Source organism: Pseudopodoces humilis, chromosome 1 (assembly GCF_049639895.1).
Source record: "Pseudopodoces humilis isolate 2021_Gansu_Grassland_sample_001 chromosome 1, ASM4963989v1, whole genome shotgun sequence".
In the NCBI taxonomy this organism is placed as follows: Eukaryota; Metazoa; Chordata; class Aves; order Passeriformes; family Paridae; genus Pseudopodoces; species Pseudopodoces humilis.
In genome coordinates this window covers 121991333-122005898 of record NC_142200.1, presented here as the reverse complement: position 1 = coordinate 122005898, position 14566 = coordinate 121991333, and the positions used below count along the sequence as shown (strand labels likewise).

General features: G+C 40.0%; 1 protein-coding gene and 1 long non-coding RNA gene across 13 annotated transcripts in view; one reads left to right on the top strand and one right to left on the bottom strand.

Moving 5' to 3' along the window:
- Positions 1-14566, top strand: part of HDAC9 (histone deacetylase 9) — a 457947-nt gene that overhangs the window by 295684 nt on the left and 147697 nt on the right. For all 12 annotated transcript variants that reach the window (XM_088065227.1, XM_088064938.1, XM_088065152.1 and 9 more), the window contains one exon: positions 14044-14221. In XM_088065227.1, the coding sequence (XP_087921353.1) occupies positions 14044-14221 (178 nt within the window). The remainder of the gene's footprint in view (positions 1-14043; positions 14222-14566) is intronic.
- On the bottom strand, positions 3255-10298 carry LOC148185216 (uncharacterized). The gene is made up of 4 exons (XR_015774322.1): positions 10162-10298; positions 8922-9097; positions 8741-8811; positions 3255-3797 (listed from the first exon to the last, which is right to left on the bottom strand). It is a non-coding gene; the product is annotated as an uncharacterized LOC148185216 (long non-coding RNA).

Genomic DNA, 14566 nt, shown 5'->3' with positions numbered 1-14566 from the left:
AGCTGATCAGTAACAGATAAAATTTGAAAATCCTGCTTTTTCTTCTAAGAGACAAGATTAGGACAGCATTCCTCAGAGACGGATTATGTATTTCAATTACTTAAATTAAATTTTAATTCAAAGAATGAAAACAAAACATCTTCAGAGATCCAAATCCTCCCAAAGCAACCTAACTTGACCCAAAACTCTCTCGGGACTTTCAGCCCCTAGTGCAGCTCTTTCGGCAGCATGGCCCTGTAACCCTTCTTAAATGAAAAGGAGAGGCTCTCACACCCCCTGTGCCCCCGGGGAGAAGAGAATCCCCAGGGACACAGACATTTCACAGCTGAAAGGAGCCAGCCATGGACCCCTGCTCAGGGCTTTTCACTTCCTTCTTTCTCATTAAAATACAAACACTAGGTGAGACAAGTCACACCTCTGGTTTAGGCACAATGTGCCATGGTCACCCCAAGCTCCCTGCATGGGAATGCGCTGCCTACAGCAGCACTGACCGGCTCTATCCCCTCTCCTGGCCAGGGCTGTGCAGGCACCAAGAGATGCCTGTGATGTTGCCATGCTTTAATCTCAGCTGGCAACTAACTACCACACATCCCTTGCTCAGTCCTTCCCAGTGGGATGGGGGGAGGGAGGGGAGATTCAGGAAAAAAAAGGTAAGACTCCTGGGTTGAAATCAGAACAGTTTAATAAGTGAAAGAAACTAAAATATAATGATATGTAGTGTTTGCCTCAGGTATTCCCTTGGTCCTTTTTGGTTTAGATTCAATGGGGCCTAAAATCTCAATGCCTTCAGATGGCAGCTACTCATAAATTAGCACTGTGTTTTCCTTCCTACTGCACAAGGTTGGAATGTATATCTCACATTGTAACAAGCTTAATTTTGCTGTTAGCAATCATTGCACAAGTAACAAAACTTCGTTTTCAAAAGAGTTTTGACCATATCAACTTGGGTACATAACACTTTAAATAACACTTTTTGTACTGAAGTATGTTGAATCTCCAGGTATTACTAATATTAGCCCAGAAATACAACCAGCTCTGAAAGGGAGCTCAGTGACCATTTACTGTCACACACACAAAAGGCTGGAGATTAAACGAGGTAGCAGATGTTTCTACCTGTAGTTACACTGAACCCAAATTTTCAAAGCATTTTCTGGGGTTTTGTATCCAGAGCAACTCCTGGATGTACCTAAAATCAGAATTCTCCAGCTAATTAACAATTCTATATAAGATTTAATGGAACCCTTGCAACTTCATGATTCCTTCTCCCAGAAAGAATAAGGCCCAGGAACTTCTTAAGGGTATAACACATAGGGTGTGTTGTATTATGACATTGGAGAATATTGCTGTATGAAAGAAATAGTCATCAGGGCTTAAATCCACGTTTGAAAAAAAAAAAAAACCTAAAAAAATAACCTGGTCGTAGCTTAGATTGATGCCTCAAAATGCACATGAGAAAAACTGAAAAACAATCCTGTCTCTTATTTCCAACAGTACAGTAAAAGTCTTTTAAGTTCTCTGTAGACTGACTAAAAATAAGCAAAGAAGGCCAGGTAGCAGCCATCAGATTCTTATGAATTAAATTACATCCATATGTATAGCACATTTCAATGTCCAAAGAGCCACTTAGATATGTGAATCTGAACTTTTATGATGAAAACCAGGGATATTTCTAAAACTATCAATAAAAATCAAAAGCTCAGTCCTAATCTCACATATTTTCCCCCTTTTGAATGTTGCCATTGTTGAATTGTCCCAATTACATTTTTGTACCAAGAGTAGCAGAGAAACCCCAACACCCATAGTCAGAGTAGGATTTGGAAAAGGAGAAGGAAGGAGCTGAGAAGCTCACTGCCTGTGGCTGGGCCTCAGGACAGCATTAGGTTCTCTGGTTGGGCTCAGGGCTAAATCTGTTGCTTTTAGCATATCTGTTGATAGTGCAATCAGGTTGGGTTTAACCCCTGTGATTCCTGAGAAGAGACCTTCAAACACGTCTTGTCTTGTAGAGTTCCAGCAGGAACTGCTGGGCTGGCAGCACCCGGTGCCTTGACCCCTGCCTCAAAGCTCGCAGCCCAGCTTTGCAGCTCTGCCAAGGCTCTGTGATACATTTCACAGCGTCCATTCGTTTTCTGAAGGTCCCCTAAGGCCAGCAGGGCTTCTGAGCCATTCTGAATGCAATGGCATGGATGTGGGGTGCCAGCTATTTGGAGTGCTTTGGCACTGCTTTGCTGGGAGCGCTGTCAGCACATCTCTCGGGTCTCGCGGTGGCCCCAAAGGTCGGCTGTGGCACAGTGTGCGCGCTCAGCATGACGCGTACACCCGGCTTATGTGATTGCCTTTCCTCCTGGGAAACCTGCCTGAGTAGCTTTAATGCTGCCAGAGGTTGGAAAGACAATGTACTGGATGTTCCCAACATGATTAAGGACCACAATGACCCCAAAGATGCAAAAGCTAGGAAGTTTCATGGGCTCTTTCACCGCTTTGCCACAATGCCTCATTGTGGGTGACAGGGATTATCAGCCTCCCTCTCCTCACCCCGTCTGCTCAGAGCCCTTTTGCACCCAGCTTAAAGATTTGGATGCTTTAGTTTGTCTGAGCAGTACCTAAAAGCTGTGATATTTTACAGTGCCAATTGCTCCAGCCTCTTTCTCCTACCCTTTGTCAAATCCAGCACCATCAAACCAAAACAACTTCTGACTTCTGACCATACCTCCTGCTATCAGTTGTAATAGGAAACACAGAAAGCCACAGTGCTGCATTATTTCACAATTAAACCAGATGTGAGGCCAGAAATAGAGAATATTATTGATACAATGCAATTACTACTGATTCAGTGGTTAAAGAAAGGACTTAAAAATCAGGATTTCAAATCCTTGTGCACTTTGGATCTGTAATGTCTACACCTTAGCTTCTCCACACAAAAATACTTTCTATGTAGTAGATGAATTACAGATTATTTTCATTATAACCTTTAATAGGACAGTATCATGCAAGGGATATATATGCATCACATATATAAAATTTATTACAGAGCAGGAATGTTGATATTCCTAGCAAAAACTACAAAAAAACATAAGGACAATATATTACATTATATATCTGTCTGAAGAAAAAAAGAACATTTATGAAATTATACAGTTGGAAATATGTAACACCTACTAATCCACTGTCAGAAAAATAAACAAGCACAGCTTTGTTTTCAGTATGTTAGTAGCTGCACTTCTGCAACAGAGGGAAAAAAAAGTATTCCAGGCACTGAAAGATTTTGTTTGTCACAGGCTCCAAATCTAGAGCATTTGGGGACAGCTATAATGTTATCTTGAGTGAACACAGGGCCGACATAATTACAAATAAAGAGGTAAGAAGCAAGGGGAATTGTCTGCATAACTTCACTTGGCAAAATCTTCCCATAGAAGGTGGCAGGTAGGAAATCTGCATAATAACAAACTTGTCACAACACAAGGCCAAGTAAATACAACAATTAGAATTAACATTTTACTTTTACTGGTTCTCAGGATTTCCCCACTCTGTCCTCCCAGGTTTCACTAGACAAAGTTAAAATTGTAGCTATTTATTTGGTACAACATTTTCCAGTATGTATTTTTTCCTGTGTGTTGTGTGTCTGCAAGAAGTTTGTCTCCCTCCTTTGTGGGAAACAATCTCCAGCATGTGGATGTCCTCCCAGGCTGCCATCAGACCACAATTAGGGAGGTGCTTTAAGGGACTTCACCAGCAATGGAGTTGATCCTCAAGGCTGCCTTCCCCAATATATGAGTTGAAACATCACTATCTCAGCTGGCCTTTAAAACAAAGAGATAATAATTCTAAGTACTAAGCAGCTATTCTCTGAAAAAAATAAAAATAACCACTGTCTAAAGTAGAAAGCTATTTTTGTTCCATATATAGGCAGCTTTAAAAATTTTAATTAATATACCTAAAACTGCTGTGTTTTATTTCAGGAAGGACATTAATCATAGTAAGGGGTAACAGAGCACAGATGAGGAATATAGACTATTATTTGGCCTGTAATTTTGTGTCCATTGGTCTTTTAAGCATTCAGACTTCTTTTCTTGTAAGTTAGTCCTGAATACTTTGGAGAGATCTCTCTTTGAGATGAAGTAAAATACTGGCTAAGCAGTGTTGAGATCCCTATGTAGTGTGAGCAAATCAATGAGCCTCCTTCCAGAATGGAACAAGAGTTCTTATTGCCCCACCTCTCCCCAGTAAAGTATTCTCTTTACTTATTCTTTCTGCTTCCATTTCTTGCAATTCTTGTAATATCTTTTGCTATTTGAGGATTAATGTGAGCACATGAAAGATGCAGTTTTTCGAAAAGGCACAAAGGCAAGAATTTATAGTTGAACATACAAACAAAAATGCTGCCAAATTTTAAAACCATAAATAAAGTGGAAGGCATTATCATAAAAAGAGAGGGTGAGAAGGGAAGAGGTTGGGCCTTATGCTATTCAGATGTTAGGATTTTGTAATACTGTTGCCACTCTTCCTTTTAGTCCACATCTCTCTTTGTAACAGCAATCTAGGCCCACCTGAGGTACATTGCAACGAGGCAAGTTCAGAAAATTTAATTCATCCTTCCCATGAAAAATAACAAAGGATATGGTATCTACTGAAAGTTACTTCGCATTTTAAGTTTGGAGATTTACTTAAGGAATAAGAAATTGTATAATTTACTTTGCAGTGTGCATTATACAATTTGTGCTATGCAAACACATAACATTTTCCTTGTTTCTTTTTAACTCTCTAGTTGTTCCTAAATCAGCAAACATAAAGGTTTTTCCCTCCATTTTAAAACTGCCCATTCTAGCAATTTTCCCACTTGCTAAAAGCAGCAAAACCTAGGCTGAGAAAACAAAGTGGGAAATATTCATAAGAAATCTTCTGATGTTCAGTTCAATTTTTGTTTAAATTACAAATAATTTGATCTCATCCCAAATAAAACTAAAAAAAAACCAAAAACAAACACAAAACTGTACTTATTTGTTGTAGAAATATATTTATTTTACAATAGTATAGAGCATTTTACAACTAAGTAGAATTCTAAATATATAGAATATATCTGAAAGGATTTTTGTGACAGTTTTTTTTTCCATCTGCACCATCCTTCCTATATTCAAATCCTTTATTTTCTAGTCTCAAATTATATCACCATTTCCCTACATATCACTATTTCCTTGTGTTCCAAAATCTGAAAAGTGTAGTAGAGCTCTGCACTGAAGAGAGAAATATGTTTTTAGAATATTTTGTGATATTTGGAGATGTGTGTGTGTGTATACACAATTTTTCAATAAACTATCTCTTACTACATATGTGTTGGAAAAAGTAAGTCTGTAGGCATTTTAACCACATTGAAGTAAGGTGTGAGATTTGGTCATATATCTCTCTGAAATCTTCAGGGGGTAAAAGTCATAGACCCACAGAATGGCTTGGGTTGAAACAGAACTTAGAGGTTATCTAGTTCCAAACCCCCTGCAATGGAGAAGGACTCCTTCCTCTAGAAAAGATTTGTCAAAGCCCCATCCAACCTGGCCTTGAACACATCCAGGGATGGCACATCCGCACTTTTGTGCAACTTACTCCAGTGGCTCACCACCCTCACACTAGAGAATTTCTTTCTGATATCAAATCTATACTTAGATTTTTTTCAGTTTGAAGCCATTCCCTGTTGTCCTTACATGCTCTTGTGAATAGTTTCTCTCCATCTTGTAGGCTTTCTGCAGTTACTGGAAGGCTGCAATTAGCTCACCCTGAAGCCATCTCTCTTCCAAGCTAAACCATCCAGATTGTCTCAGCCTTTCCTCACAGGAGAGGTGCTTCAACCCTCTGATCATCTTGGCATCCCTCCTCTGGACTCCTGGAAGGTCCCTGTCCTTCCTTTGCAGCCCTGCAGGTGGGGTCTGTCCAAAGCAGAGGAACAGAATCCCCTCCCTGGCCCCGCTGCCCACGCTGCTCTTGGTGCAGCCCAGGACACCTCTGGCTTCCTGGGCTGTGAGTGCACCTTGCAGGGTCATGTCCAGCCTCTCATCCACCAGCACCCCTTCTCAGCAGGGCTGCTCTAAATCTGTTCATTCCCTAGCCTTGTGCATTAGATAAAGTGACCTGCACAAATGCTTAATAGAGATAGAACAGAGCTGGTCAAACACCCCAGTGATGGCTCTTATATTTGCTGACCATATGGTCCTCCGGTGTTCTCCATTCTGACCTCACTGTACCTCCATACAAGGAGGGTCATCTATACACCCTCATGATTTTATACTTGGGCACTAATGTGTTTGTCTGTCTGGACTCTATATTGAACAGCAGGGTTTTCCAAGATTTTCTCTTTATACGTCAGAACCAAGTAATTTCCATTACTTCTACAATAAAACCTGAACTCCGAAGAATTGTCTATAAAACCAAAGTAGAATCTGTTGAAATATGCAGAAAACACAGATCTGCAGCTGGACTACTAATGGGGCTTTAGCCCAATAGGAGATTATTATTTTTCTGTGTGAAGGCCGAAGTAATGATTCTTCACTTAAAAATAAGTCATACAAGTCTGCTAAGAAAAGTAGTTCTGATGAAGAGCAGAAAGATGGAAGTGGTTGAAATTATCTGCATAAAGTAACACCAAACTGATTTGCCAATACTGTTGAAGAGAGTTGGGTGACATTTCTCAGATCAATGAAATCTGTGGGACAGGTGATGTTATCAAGTAGTTTTGACCAACATATCAACTTATTGATTTCAGAAAGCTACTAGGATTAGGTGGTTGTAACCATTAAATGTTATTATAGAGCCTACTTTTTCTTCATATCAAAGTAAAAGAAGAAAATACTTGTTAATACTGAAAGTTAGGGAAAGACACATGAAAAATTGTATTTTCATTTTGCATTCATATCTACACTTCTCTGTATTCTTTTTTTGGAAAGCATCAAACTTTTCTGGAATATTTTTCCCCTTTATTGTACCCCCAATTATTTATACATTTTAATTAAATATCTGTGGGAGTCAGAAAGTGAGGAAAGATTCAGCCAGGAATGAAGCTTTTGAAGATTTCTCCTCAAAAGCATTTTCTTTGGATGAGTGCTGTTCACACTGCAGTCAGCACTTTAGCAGGAGTGACAGAAGTTAAGTACCTGCCAATGTTGGGAGCAGAGAAAGCAGCTCTCACAGGAGCAGGAACCAGGAGTAAAACCAGCAGCTCAGCTGGACTCCTGGAATTTCTCTCCAGCAAAAGTGCACTGATTTTAGGGCCACCTTTTCTGTCACTCCCATAATTCCTTTCTACTTAATCATGCCAGGCTTCAACATCATGACTGCTTGGTTCCTATTTCTTAACAAAGATAGCTGAAAACTTCTCAAACCATGTGACCACCTTGATTCCTCACTTCTATGGGACCAACATAGGTGATGTTTAGATGCTCAGGCTTCTGAAAACATTCCATCCAAGAGAGGTAACTTTTACCCTCTCCCCCTTCAAAAACACAGGTCAGCAGACAATCCACCTCCTCATGCAACAGCAGAGGTAAAAGTCTGCTGGCAGGGTCCTGACTCTGCTGTTACATCCTGCAGCCAGAGGCAAGGGGTGTGACTCCAGCCTGGATTTGCACACTTAGCCGTGCAACCTGCTGTCCAAAGTGCATCTTCTCCTATGTGCCTTGATAAAGGAGCACGCTCTTTGCTCTTCCCTTATTTCTTGGCCCAAAAGTGTTGTAGTTTTTGTAACATGTTTTGTCACCCCAAAGGTGCTTCTGCACTAGAAGGGAAGGATGGAAGGAGAGGGACAGGGGCCTCTACAGCAGCAGCTTTGCAGCTCCAGGAACAGAGGGGCAAAACAAAACTGGTTGAGGGTGATAACCACTCCCTGGACTGTCACTGCAGTAGGACCAGTCTAAGTACTAAGCTCTACCTTGGCAGAAGCTGGAATAAGCCATTCCACAGTCCTTCAGAAGGCAAGGGGAAGGCACAGAGCATGGGGATATTTTGCTGTGAGAAGCAGCTTGCTGCCCAAGGCAAATCTCTGCCTGGGACTCCAGGCAGTTTTTTGGGCTATAGCTTCCATCCCACTGCTCTGTATCTGCATCCAAGATTGAGTTGATAAGGTTTCATTTCTGTTTACCCATTTTCTAGTCAACATTGTATTCCTTGGATTACAGCAAGAGAAATCCAAATCCTATAAACATCCTGATAATACATGACCTAATATATCCAGATGCCTCAAGGCTAACTGCCCTGTTTCTTCCTGTCTATGCTTTTGCTTGCTCTATATCCATTTCTACCTATTCAATCTATGTGTCTGTAACCATACTTGTAATTTACTTACTTTTCATAAAAATGCTGATTCTGACTTTGTGGTTGAATATATTTCAGATGGTGATACTGGGGTTTTTTGAAAGTGATGACCATGGAAGTTGGTGGCTCCACATGTGGTTTTGTCAAAATTAGAAAGTGGTAGAGCTTCTTGGTGATGTGTTTTCTCCAAGTGACAGAGCAGTAAAAAAGATGTCTCAACATATTCATTTTCAAGGATATCTCAGACTAATTTCTATTTTAGGTTGTATATATTGACAGAGAGACACCTTTCCTACACTTTCATATTTGTTCACACACATTTTTTGGAAGACCTCAGGACCCATCTTTTCTTGGTTTCTGAGGGCAATTAGTTATGTCTTTGTTTGAGGACAGTAGGTGAAATAGTACTTCACAACAATCCTGGGTGAAAATTGCTAAAAATTCCACTTACCCACAGTTCTTTGTCCCAAGGAACAAACTCCTTTGTATTCATTACCTTCTATAGGTTTTTTCTTGTCACTTCTGAAGAACAAAACCAAGCTCAAACTTATTAATATATTGTATGATATTTCTGAAGGACCTACATCTGGGTTGAAGGAGAAGTTTCTGGGTGACCAGAATTTCTGACTTACTCAGACTTTGGACGATGCTGTGTTAGTTTGGGCCAAGTCTGCCTTCCCAGGGACCTTAAAGCAGGGCTGAGCTCTGTTTGCTGCAAGCTGAGGCCTGTTTGCTGGATGCAGTCACTGGCTGGCCTGGACACCCCTTGGATGCATTCAGCTCCAACTGCACTGGGAAGGTTGAAAGCCTAGGAGGGTGGTAGAGAAGACAAGTGGCAGGATCTGAAGTTGCTCTGTTCCCAGGTTGCTGCAGGGGTCTGGACAGGGCTAAGGAGTGAGGCCTCCAACAGGAGCCACGGGGTGAGATGGGGCAGCAGAGCAGGCACCAGAAATATCCTTCAAAAGAAGGAGGGAGAGGAAGGTCTGAAAGGCAGCAGGTCTTGTTTTCATCCTTTCCTAGGGCAAAACTTTCTGAAGCATTTGCATGTAGCTTTTCCCTTCAGGAAATTACCCATCCTTTGGGTAATTTTCTGAAAAAAATGTGGAAATTAACAAGCAGACCACCAAAAACGCTTTGAGAGGAAAAGCTTTGTAAGGATAGTAGTGCTTAAGGACTTTTGGGAGAGGAAGGCAGGATGGGAAAATCATGAAAAACTTTTACCAATTAACAGACATGAGCACACGCTTCATAGTTCAGCAGAATGCATCAAAGGCACAACAACAGAGGGATATAAGCCTGGCCACAAATATATGAGAGTAGTAATCTTATTAGTAAGAAATGCAAAATTTGCTATCCCTAAGAGGAAAAAAAAAAAAGTTCTCTACCACAATGAAAAAAAGCCAAAGCATAACCCTGAACAGAAGTGTTAGTACACCCATAAACATGAGGGATTATGCTACAGACATACAAATATTTGGATTTATTTAACTGTGACTAAACTAAATATTAACATTAAATTAAAAACCGGACTGTTAAGAAGCAAAACAAGCTTTTATGAATGAATCCCACATATCTTTTTCTCTGCACAAAACAGAACAGTTCAAAGGACCGTTATAGATAACTCACCTATGCTTTATCCTCCAACATAGACCATCTAATAACCCAACAGATTACTCGTGATTAATCAGTTCTCAGAGCCAGTAGAAATAAATAAATAGCTCTCATTAAAATCCTTAGAATTTACAAAATGTTAAGCTCCAAAATGTACAAATCACACACCTACATGAAAGGAATATCCACGCCAACCTAAATTAATTCAAAGCCCTGCTAAACAAACCTTACAGTAATACTAGGAGGACAACAAATATTTACCTTCCATGCTCCTAAAAGGCTCATCTTCTCTTTAGATACTGATTCTAAAATTCCTCCTCAAAATAATTACTGAGGGCCTGAGCTTGTTTCTGTGGAAGGCGATGGATGGCCCTCTGCTAGCTCCAGCAGAAGCCCTAATTGCTTGCCTCTACTAATAAACTAATCTCAGGCACCTGGAACTAGCAGGCTCCATGCTGGGCAGACAGGGCTCAGGTTACCTAAGAAATGCTCCAAATATATTCACACAAATCACTGGCCCTGCAGATGTGCAAATACTGCTTTTGTCATATTGCTGGAGAGATGGACATGTGTTTGCAGGGCTGTAACACATAAAACCTGAAGACAAATTCATTGTGTTCCTTTAATCCCTTCCAGAGGCCAGGTGGACATTTGGGGAGCCAGATAAGTGTGTTGATTATCCACATTACTCATTGCATTAATCCACTTGTCTGTGACTCAGAGTATCAGAAATGCTCACAGCATAACTATGTAGGTGGCTGGGAAAAAACGTATGTATTTCATGTGTGCCTGTTGTCTGTAAAATATAACCTAATCAGGAAACTAGCCTAAAACTTTGACTAGTATCTAAACAAGTCTAAACTTTGCTGATGTCTACAGTTTCAAATATTACAATTAAAGGATCTGGATGCCACGAGAGGATATACGCCTCAGTGTAAGCCTTGTGAGACAAACTACTCTACTTTTAATAAATTTTAAAAGATTTTCACAGGCAAACATTTTCTGTGTCCTCTGAAATTAAAGCAGGTGTCAGCCAATTTCCATGTAACCTTCCACAAATTTCTTCTCCTTCCCTAAACATGTTGATAAACATGTGTCAAACACAGTATGTGTCTGGTTTCATTTGAGGAGGGGAGAATGATATAAACAGGACATACTTTAACCTGAAAATGGAGGAGAGAAAGAATAGGCTGTATTCTTGGTCTCCAACAAATTGCTGAAATAGATGTTTGGTTCAGGTGATGTTCACACAGGTAGATTAATATTTTAAAAAATTATCTCAATTTGTTCATATGCATGAAAAATATTGTTTCTATTGACTACATAGACACAAACACAAAATAATTTTAGAAGCAAAGATAGGAACATCTTCCAGAGTTATCTATGTTTTTTGATGTTACAGACTTTTTTCTTCTTCAAGACACTGTAAAAAACCCCAAACTCACAAAACCGCCCCCAAACAACCCAGCAAAGTAAAAACAAAAGCATCAAACCAAACCAACCAAACAAAAAACCCCTAAAAACCCCACTTAAATTACTTTTTTAGATCAGAGATCTGGAAAGATTATAGTTTAGATATTGACTGAATGGCAAATGTACAGCTCCACAAAAAAAAAAATAAAAAATGCACAGATACTGCAAAACTGAAGTTCAGGTCTGGAAGTAACAGCAAGGCAGACAATGCAGCTCTAAAGCGTCAGAGCTCAGAGTCAACCAGCACTGAGAAAAGTCCAGACACAGCATTAATCTGCCTTCAGCTGAATTTCCAAGATTCTTTAAGAAATATGTTTAAGTAATAATGTTCAGTGAAGACTACCACAATCCACTGGTGCACCTTTACTAGCTTGAAGAGCATTCCAATAGGGAGCAAATCCTTTTGTCTTCTGTACTGTAATGATTATCAGAAAAGTAAACTCAATTAATAAATTATCAATGCTTAAAATGAACATTGAAAGATATATCATAAATTCCCTTGCTCAAAGAAATACACACACAGCAGCTATTTAATTTATGCAATGAAGGCATCATATAAGTTGAGGAGAGCAGCAGAAATAACAGTATTCCACTGATTTCCTGTCTGGTAGCAACATTCTGTGCCATGAATGACTCCTGCAGTTTGGCTTCTTCCAAACTGCTCAGCTGGGAGTTCAGAAGAGGAGGCAGGAAATTGTGAATACACGAGCATCAGACAGACAGTGCTGCTGCCACCACTTGATCCTAGGATGCAGGGAGTAATCACACCATAGATAGCAAAATGCCTCCTGTGACTACTTTATTGACCATGAAGCCAGCATTGAGGAAAGTGAATGCTAAATTCTCACAAAGGAATGTATCTCTTTCTGTTCTCCATAGGGAGAATATTCAACACAATAGTGTCCATGCATTCTTCACTCATCTCCCAACACACACACTCCCAGCAAATGTTGCAAAACATATGTATACCTATGAGGACAAAAAAATAAAACTCCTCTGAAAATTTATCATGATCAAAATTATTAGCAAAACTAAGTAAAAAGAGATTTCAGGAAAAAATTTCCTGAATGTTAAGTTTCATTTTGTTCATGGATGGATACATAGACCTCTTCAGATAGCTCAAGATATTTCCTGGAATATGCAACACTATCCTTCCTGTCACTGTACGTTAAAAAAAATTATAAGAAAAGTTGGGGTCTGTATTTAAAGGAAGGGAAATGGCTCAACGACTCTAAACTAAGACAATTCTTGTATAACCTCTTTTTGCTTACTCATATTTTTTTTCTTCATTTAGTCACTTATGACAATGTCCCAGGTGATTTACCTTTCCCATGACCTTATGTCTTTTTACTGAAGTAGTGACCCTAGATATTAAAGTGGGTTTTGAAGCTGCCTTTTAAAGCATTTATTCTCATTTCAGCTGTTATTGATGAGCATGTGTTTGCATAAAGGCCTCTTTTATTACATGAAGGGTAGACATTCTCACATCCCATGAGCTGCCGATTTATTTTGCAGTGTGTGATGGGCTGGGGTACTCCCACCTGCCTTCCCACACAGCCTGAACTCAGCTTCACCTCTCTGAGCAGCCAGCAATCTCTCCTTGACCAAGCCAGGCCTCCAATCTGCTGTCCCAAGCACAATGTTAATTGTTCTTGGGTTTATTTAAAAAAAAAACAAAGTAAAAAAAAAAAAGCCACATGTATATGTATATATATCTATATATATATTTTCCTGCATATATGTATATTGAGCCCAGGTGAGGATAAATAGAGCCTGCAGTTTTAAGTCACAAGTGTGAATTTCAGCTGAATTAAGTGGTTTGAAAATACTTCTCTTGCATCCACTTTTGTTTGAGGTTTTGGGACTATATGCACAGAAAAAAGAAAGATAGAAAGAAAATGGTTTGAGAAGTGATCCTCCTCCATGGAGTGAGCCAGGTTCCTACTGGCTTCACAGGGTTTTAGCCTTTGTCATGTCAGCAAAAGTGACCATCTGTTGACAAAACAGAATGGAAAATCTTTTCTACTCTGTTACAGTCTTTTCACAGCTGCCTATTTCCCTGAAGTGCTTGCCTCTGCCTACAGCCAGCAGCAGTTATGACAAAAAAAAATGGTTCCTAAGTGGGATCTCACGTAACAATTCCTGAATTTCTAAACAATTTGTGAAAACTTATATGCAAATCCTTGCTACTTTCCAGGGAGCCCTGGGAACTGAGTTAACTGTAAAAACTTGACTCACAGTTGCTCAGCACATTTGATACTGAGTAGTAAGAACATCACTTTCCACTTTCAGTGCTGTGGGAAAATTTAAATTCTATTTGTATAAGGTCATAAAATGCATGTTCTAACATCATATTATGTATTCAATATATTAGAAAAACTTTGTCTTCTGTAAGCCTCTGCATGTGAAGCTGTCTTTCCTGCCAGGGAGAACTGACAGGTTGCCTGCCATCGCCTACTCTCCAGCAAAGTCAGTAGCCCACACTGTCAGCATGCAAACATCTGTTGAATGGATTTATTGAGTGGGTCTTAGGTGCACGTTGGGGGTGGAGGCGCCCACTGTTTATTACGGCCCTGACCTAATGAACTTAATTTGTTGACATGTTTCCCTCAGTGTTTTACTTGATCCCATCTCACATTTCTTTCTACTGTGCTGTTTTCTCGGAAACAGGAGTTCCCATCACATCGGCATGTCCACCAGTTGCAAATCTACCAGGCTCAGATGGCTACAGTTGGCATGGCAGGATCAGATAAACACCGACCACTTTCCAGGACCCCATCTTCCCCTGCTGAATCCACATTACCTCACCTAGACATGGACCAGCCCAGCCAGCATGTCTACACAACTGGTAGGATTCCCTAAAGACTGCCTTTAATAGGCAGGGCAAATGCATTTGTTCATGTGGGATCAACAGACTTAAATGCCTCAAATACCTCCTGCAGCAATGTGTTCAGTTTTAGCCCTACTGCTCCTCTGTTTTATGATGCTATACTGGCACCAACTCAACCAGTGCAGCTGATAAATCACAGGGTTAATATTCACACAGTTGTAAATTATTACCATTGACTGGCTCTGGCAGTACAGAAACAGGTGCATTTTTGGTGCCTTTAAGTCATTTATAGCTTTTTCTTTCATTTCCCTATTCTCTGGTTCTTTTCTTTGTGTTCTCATTGCCTGTTTTGTAAAGAGACCA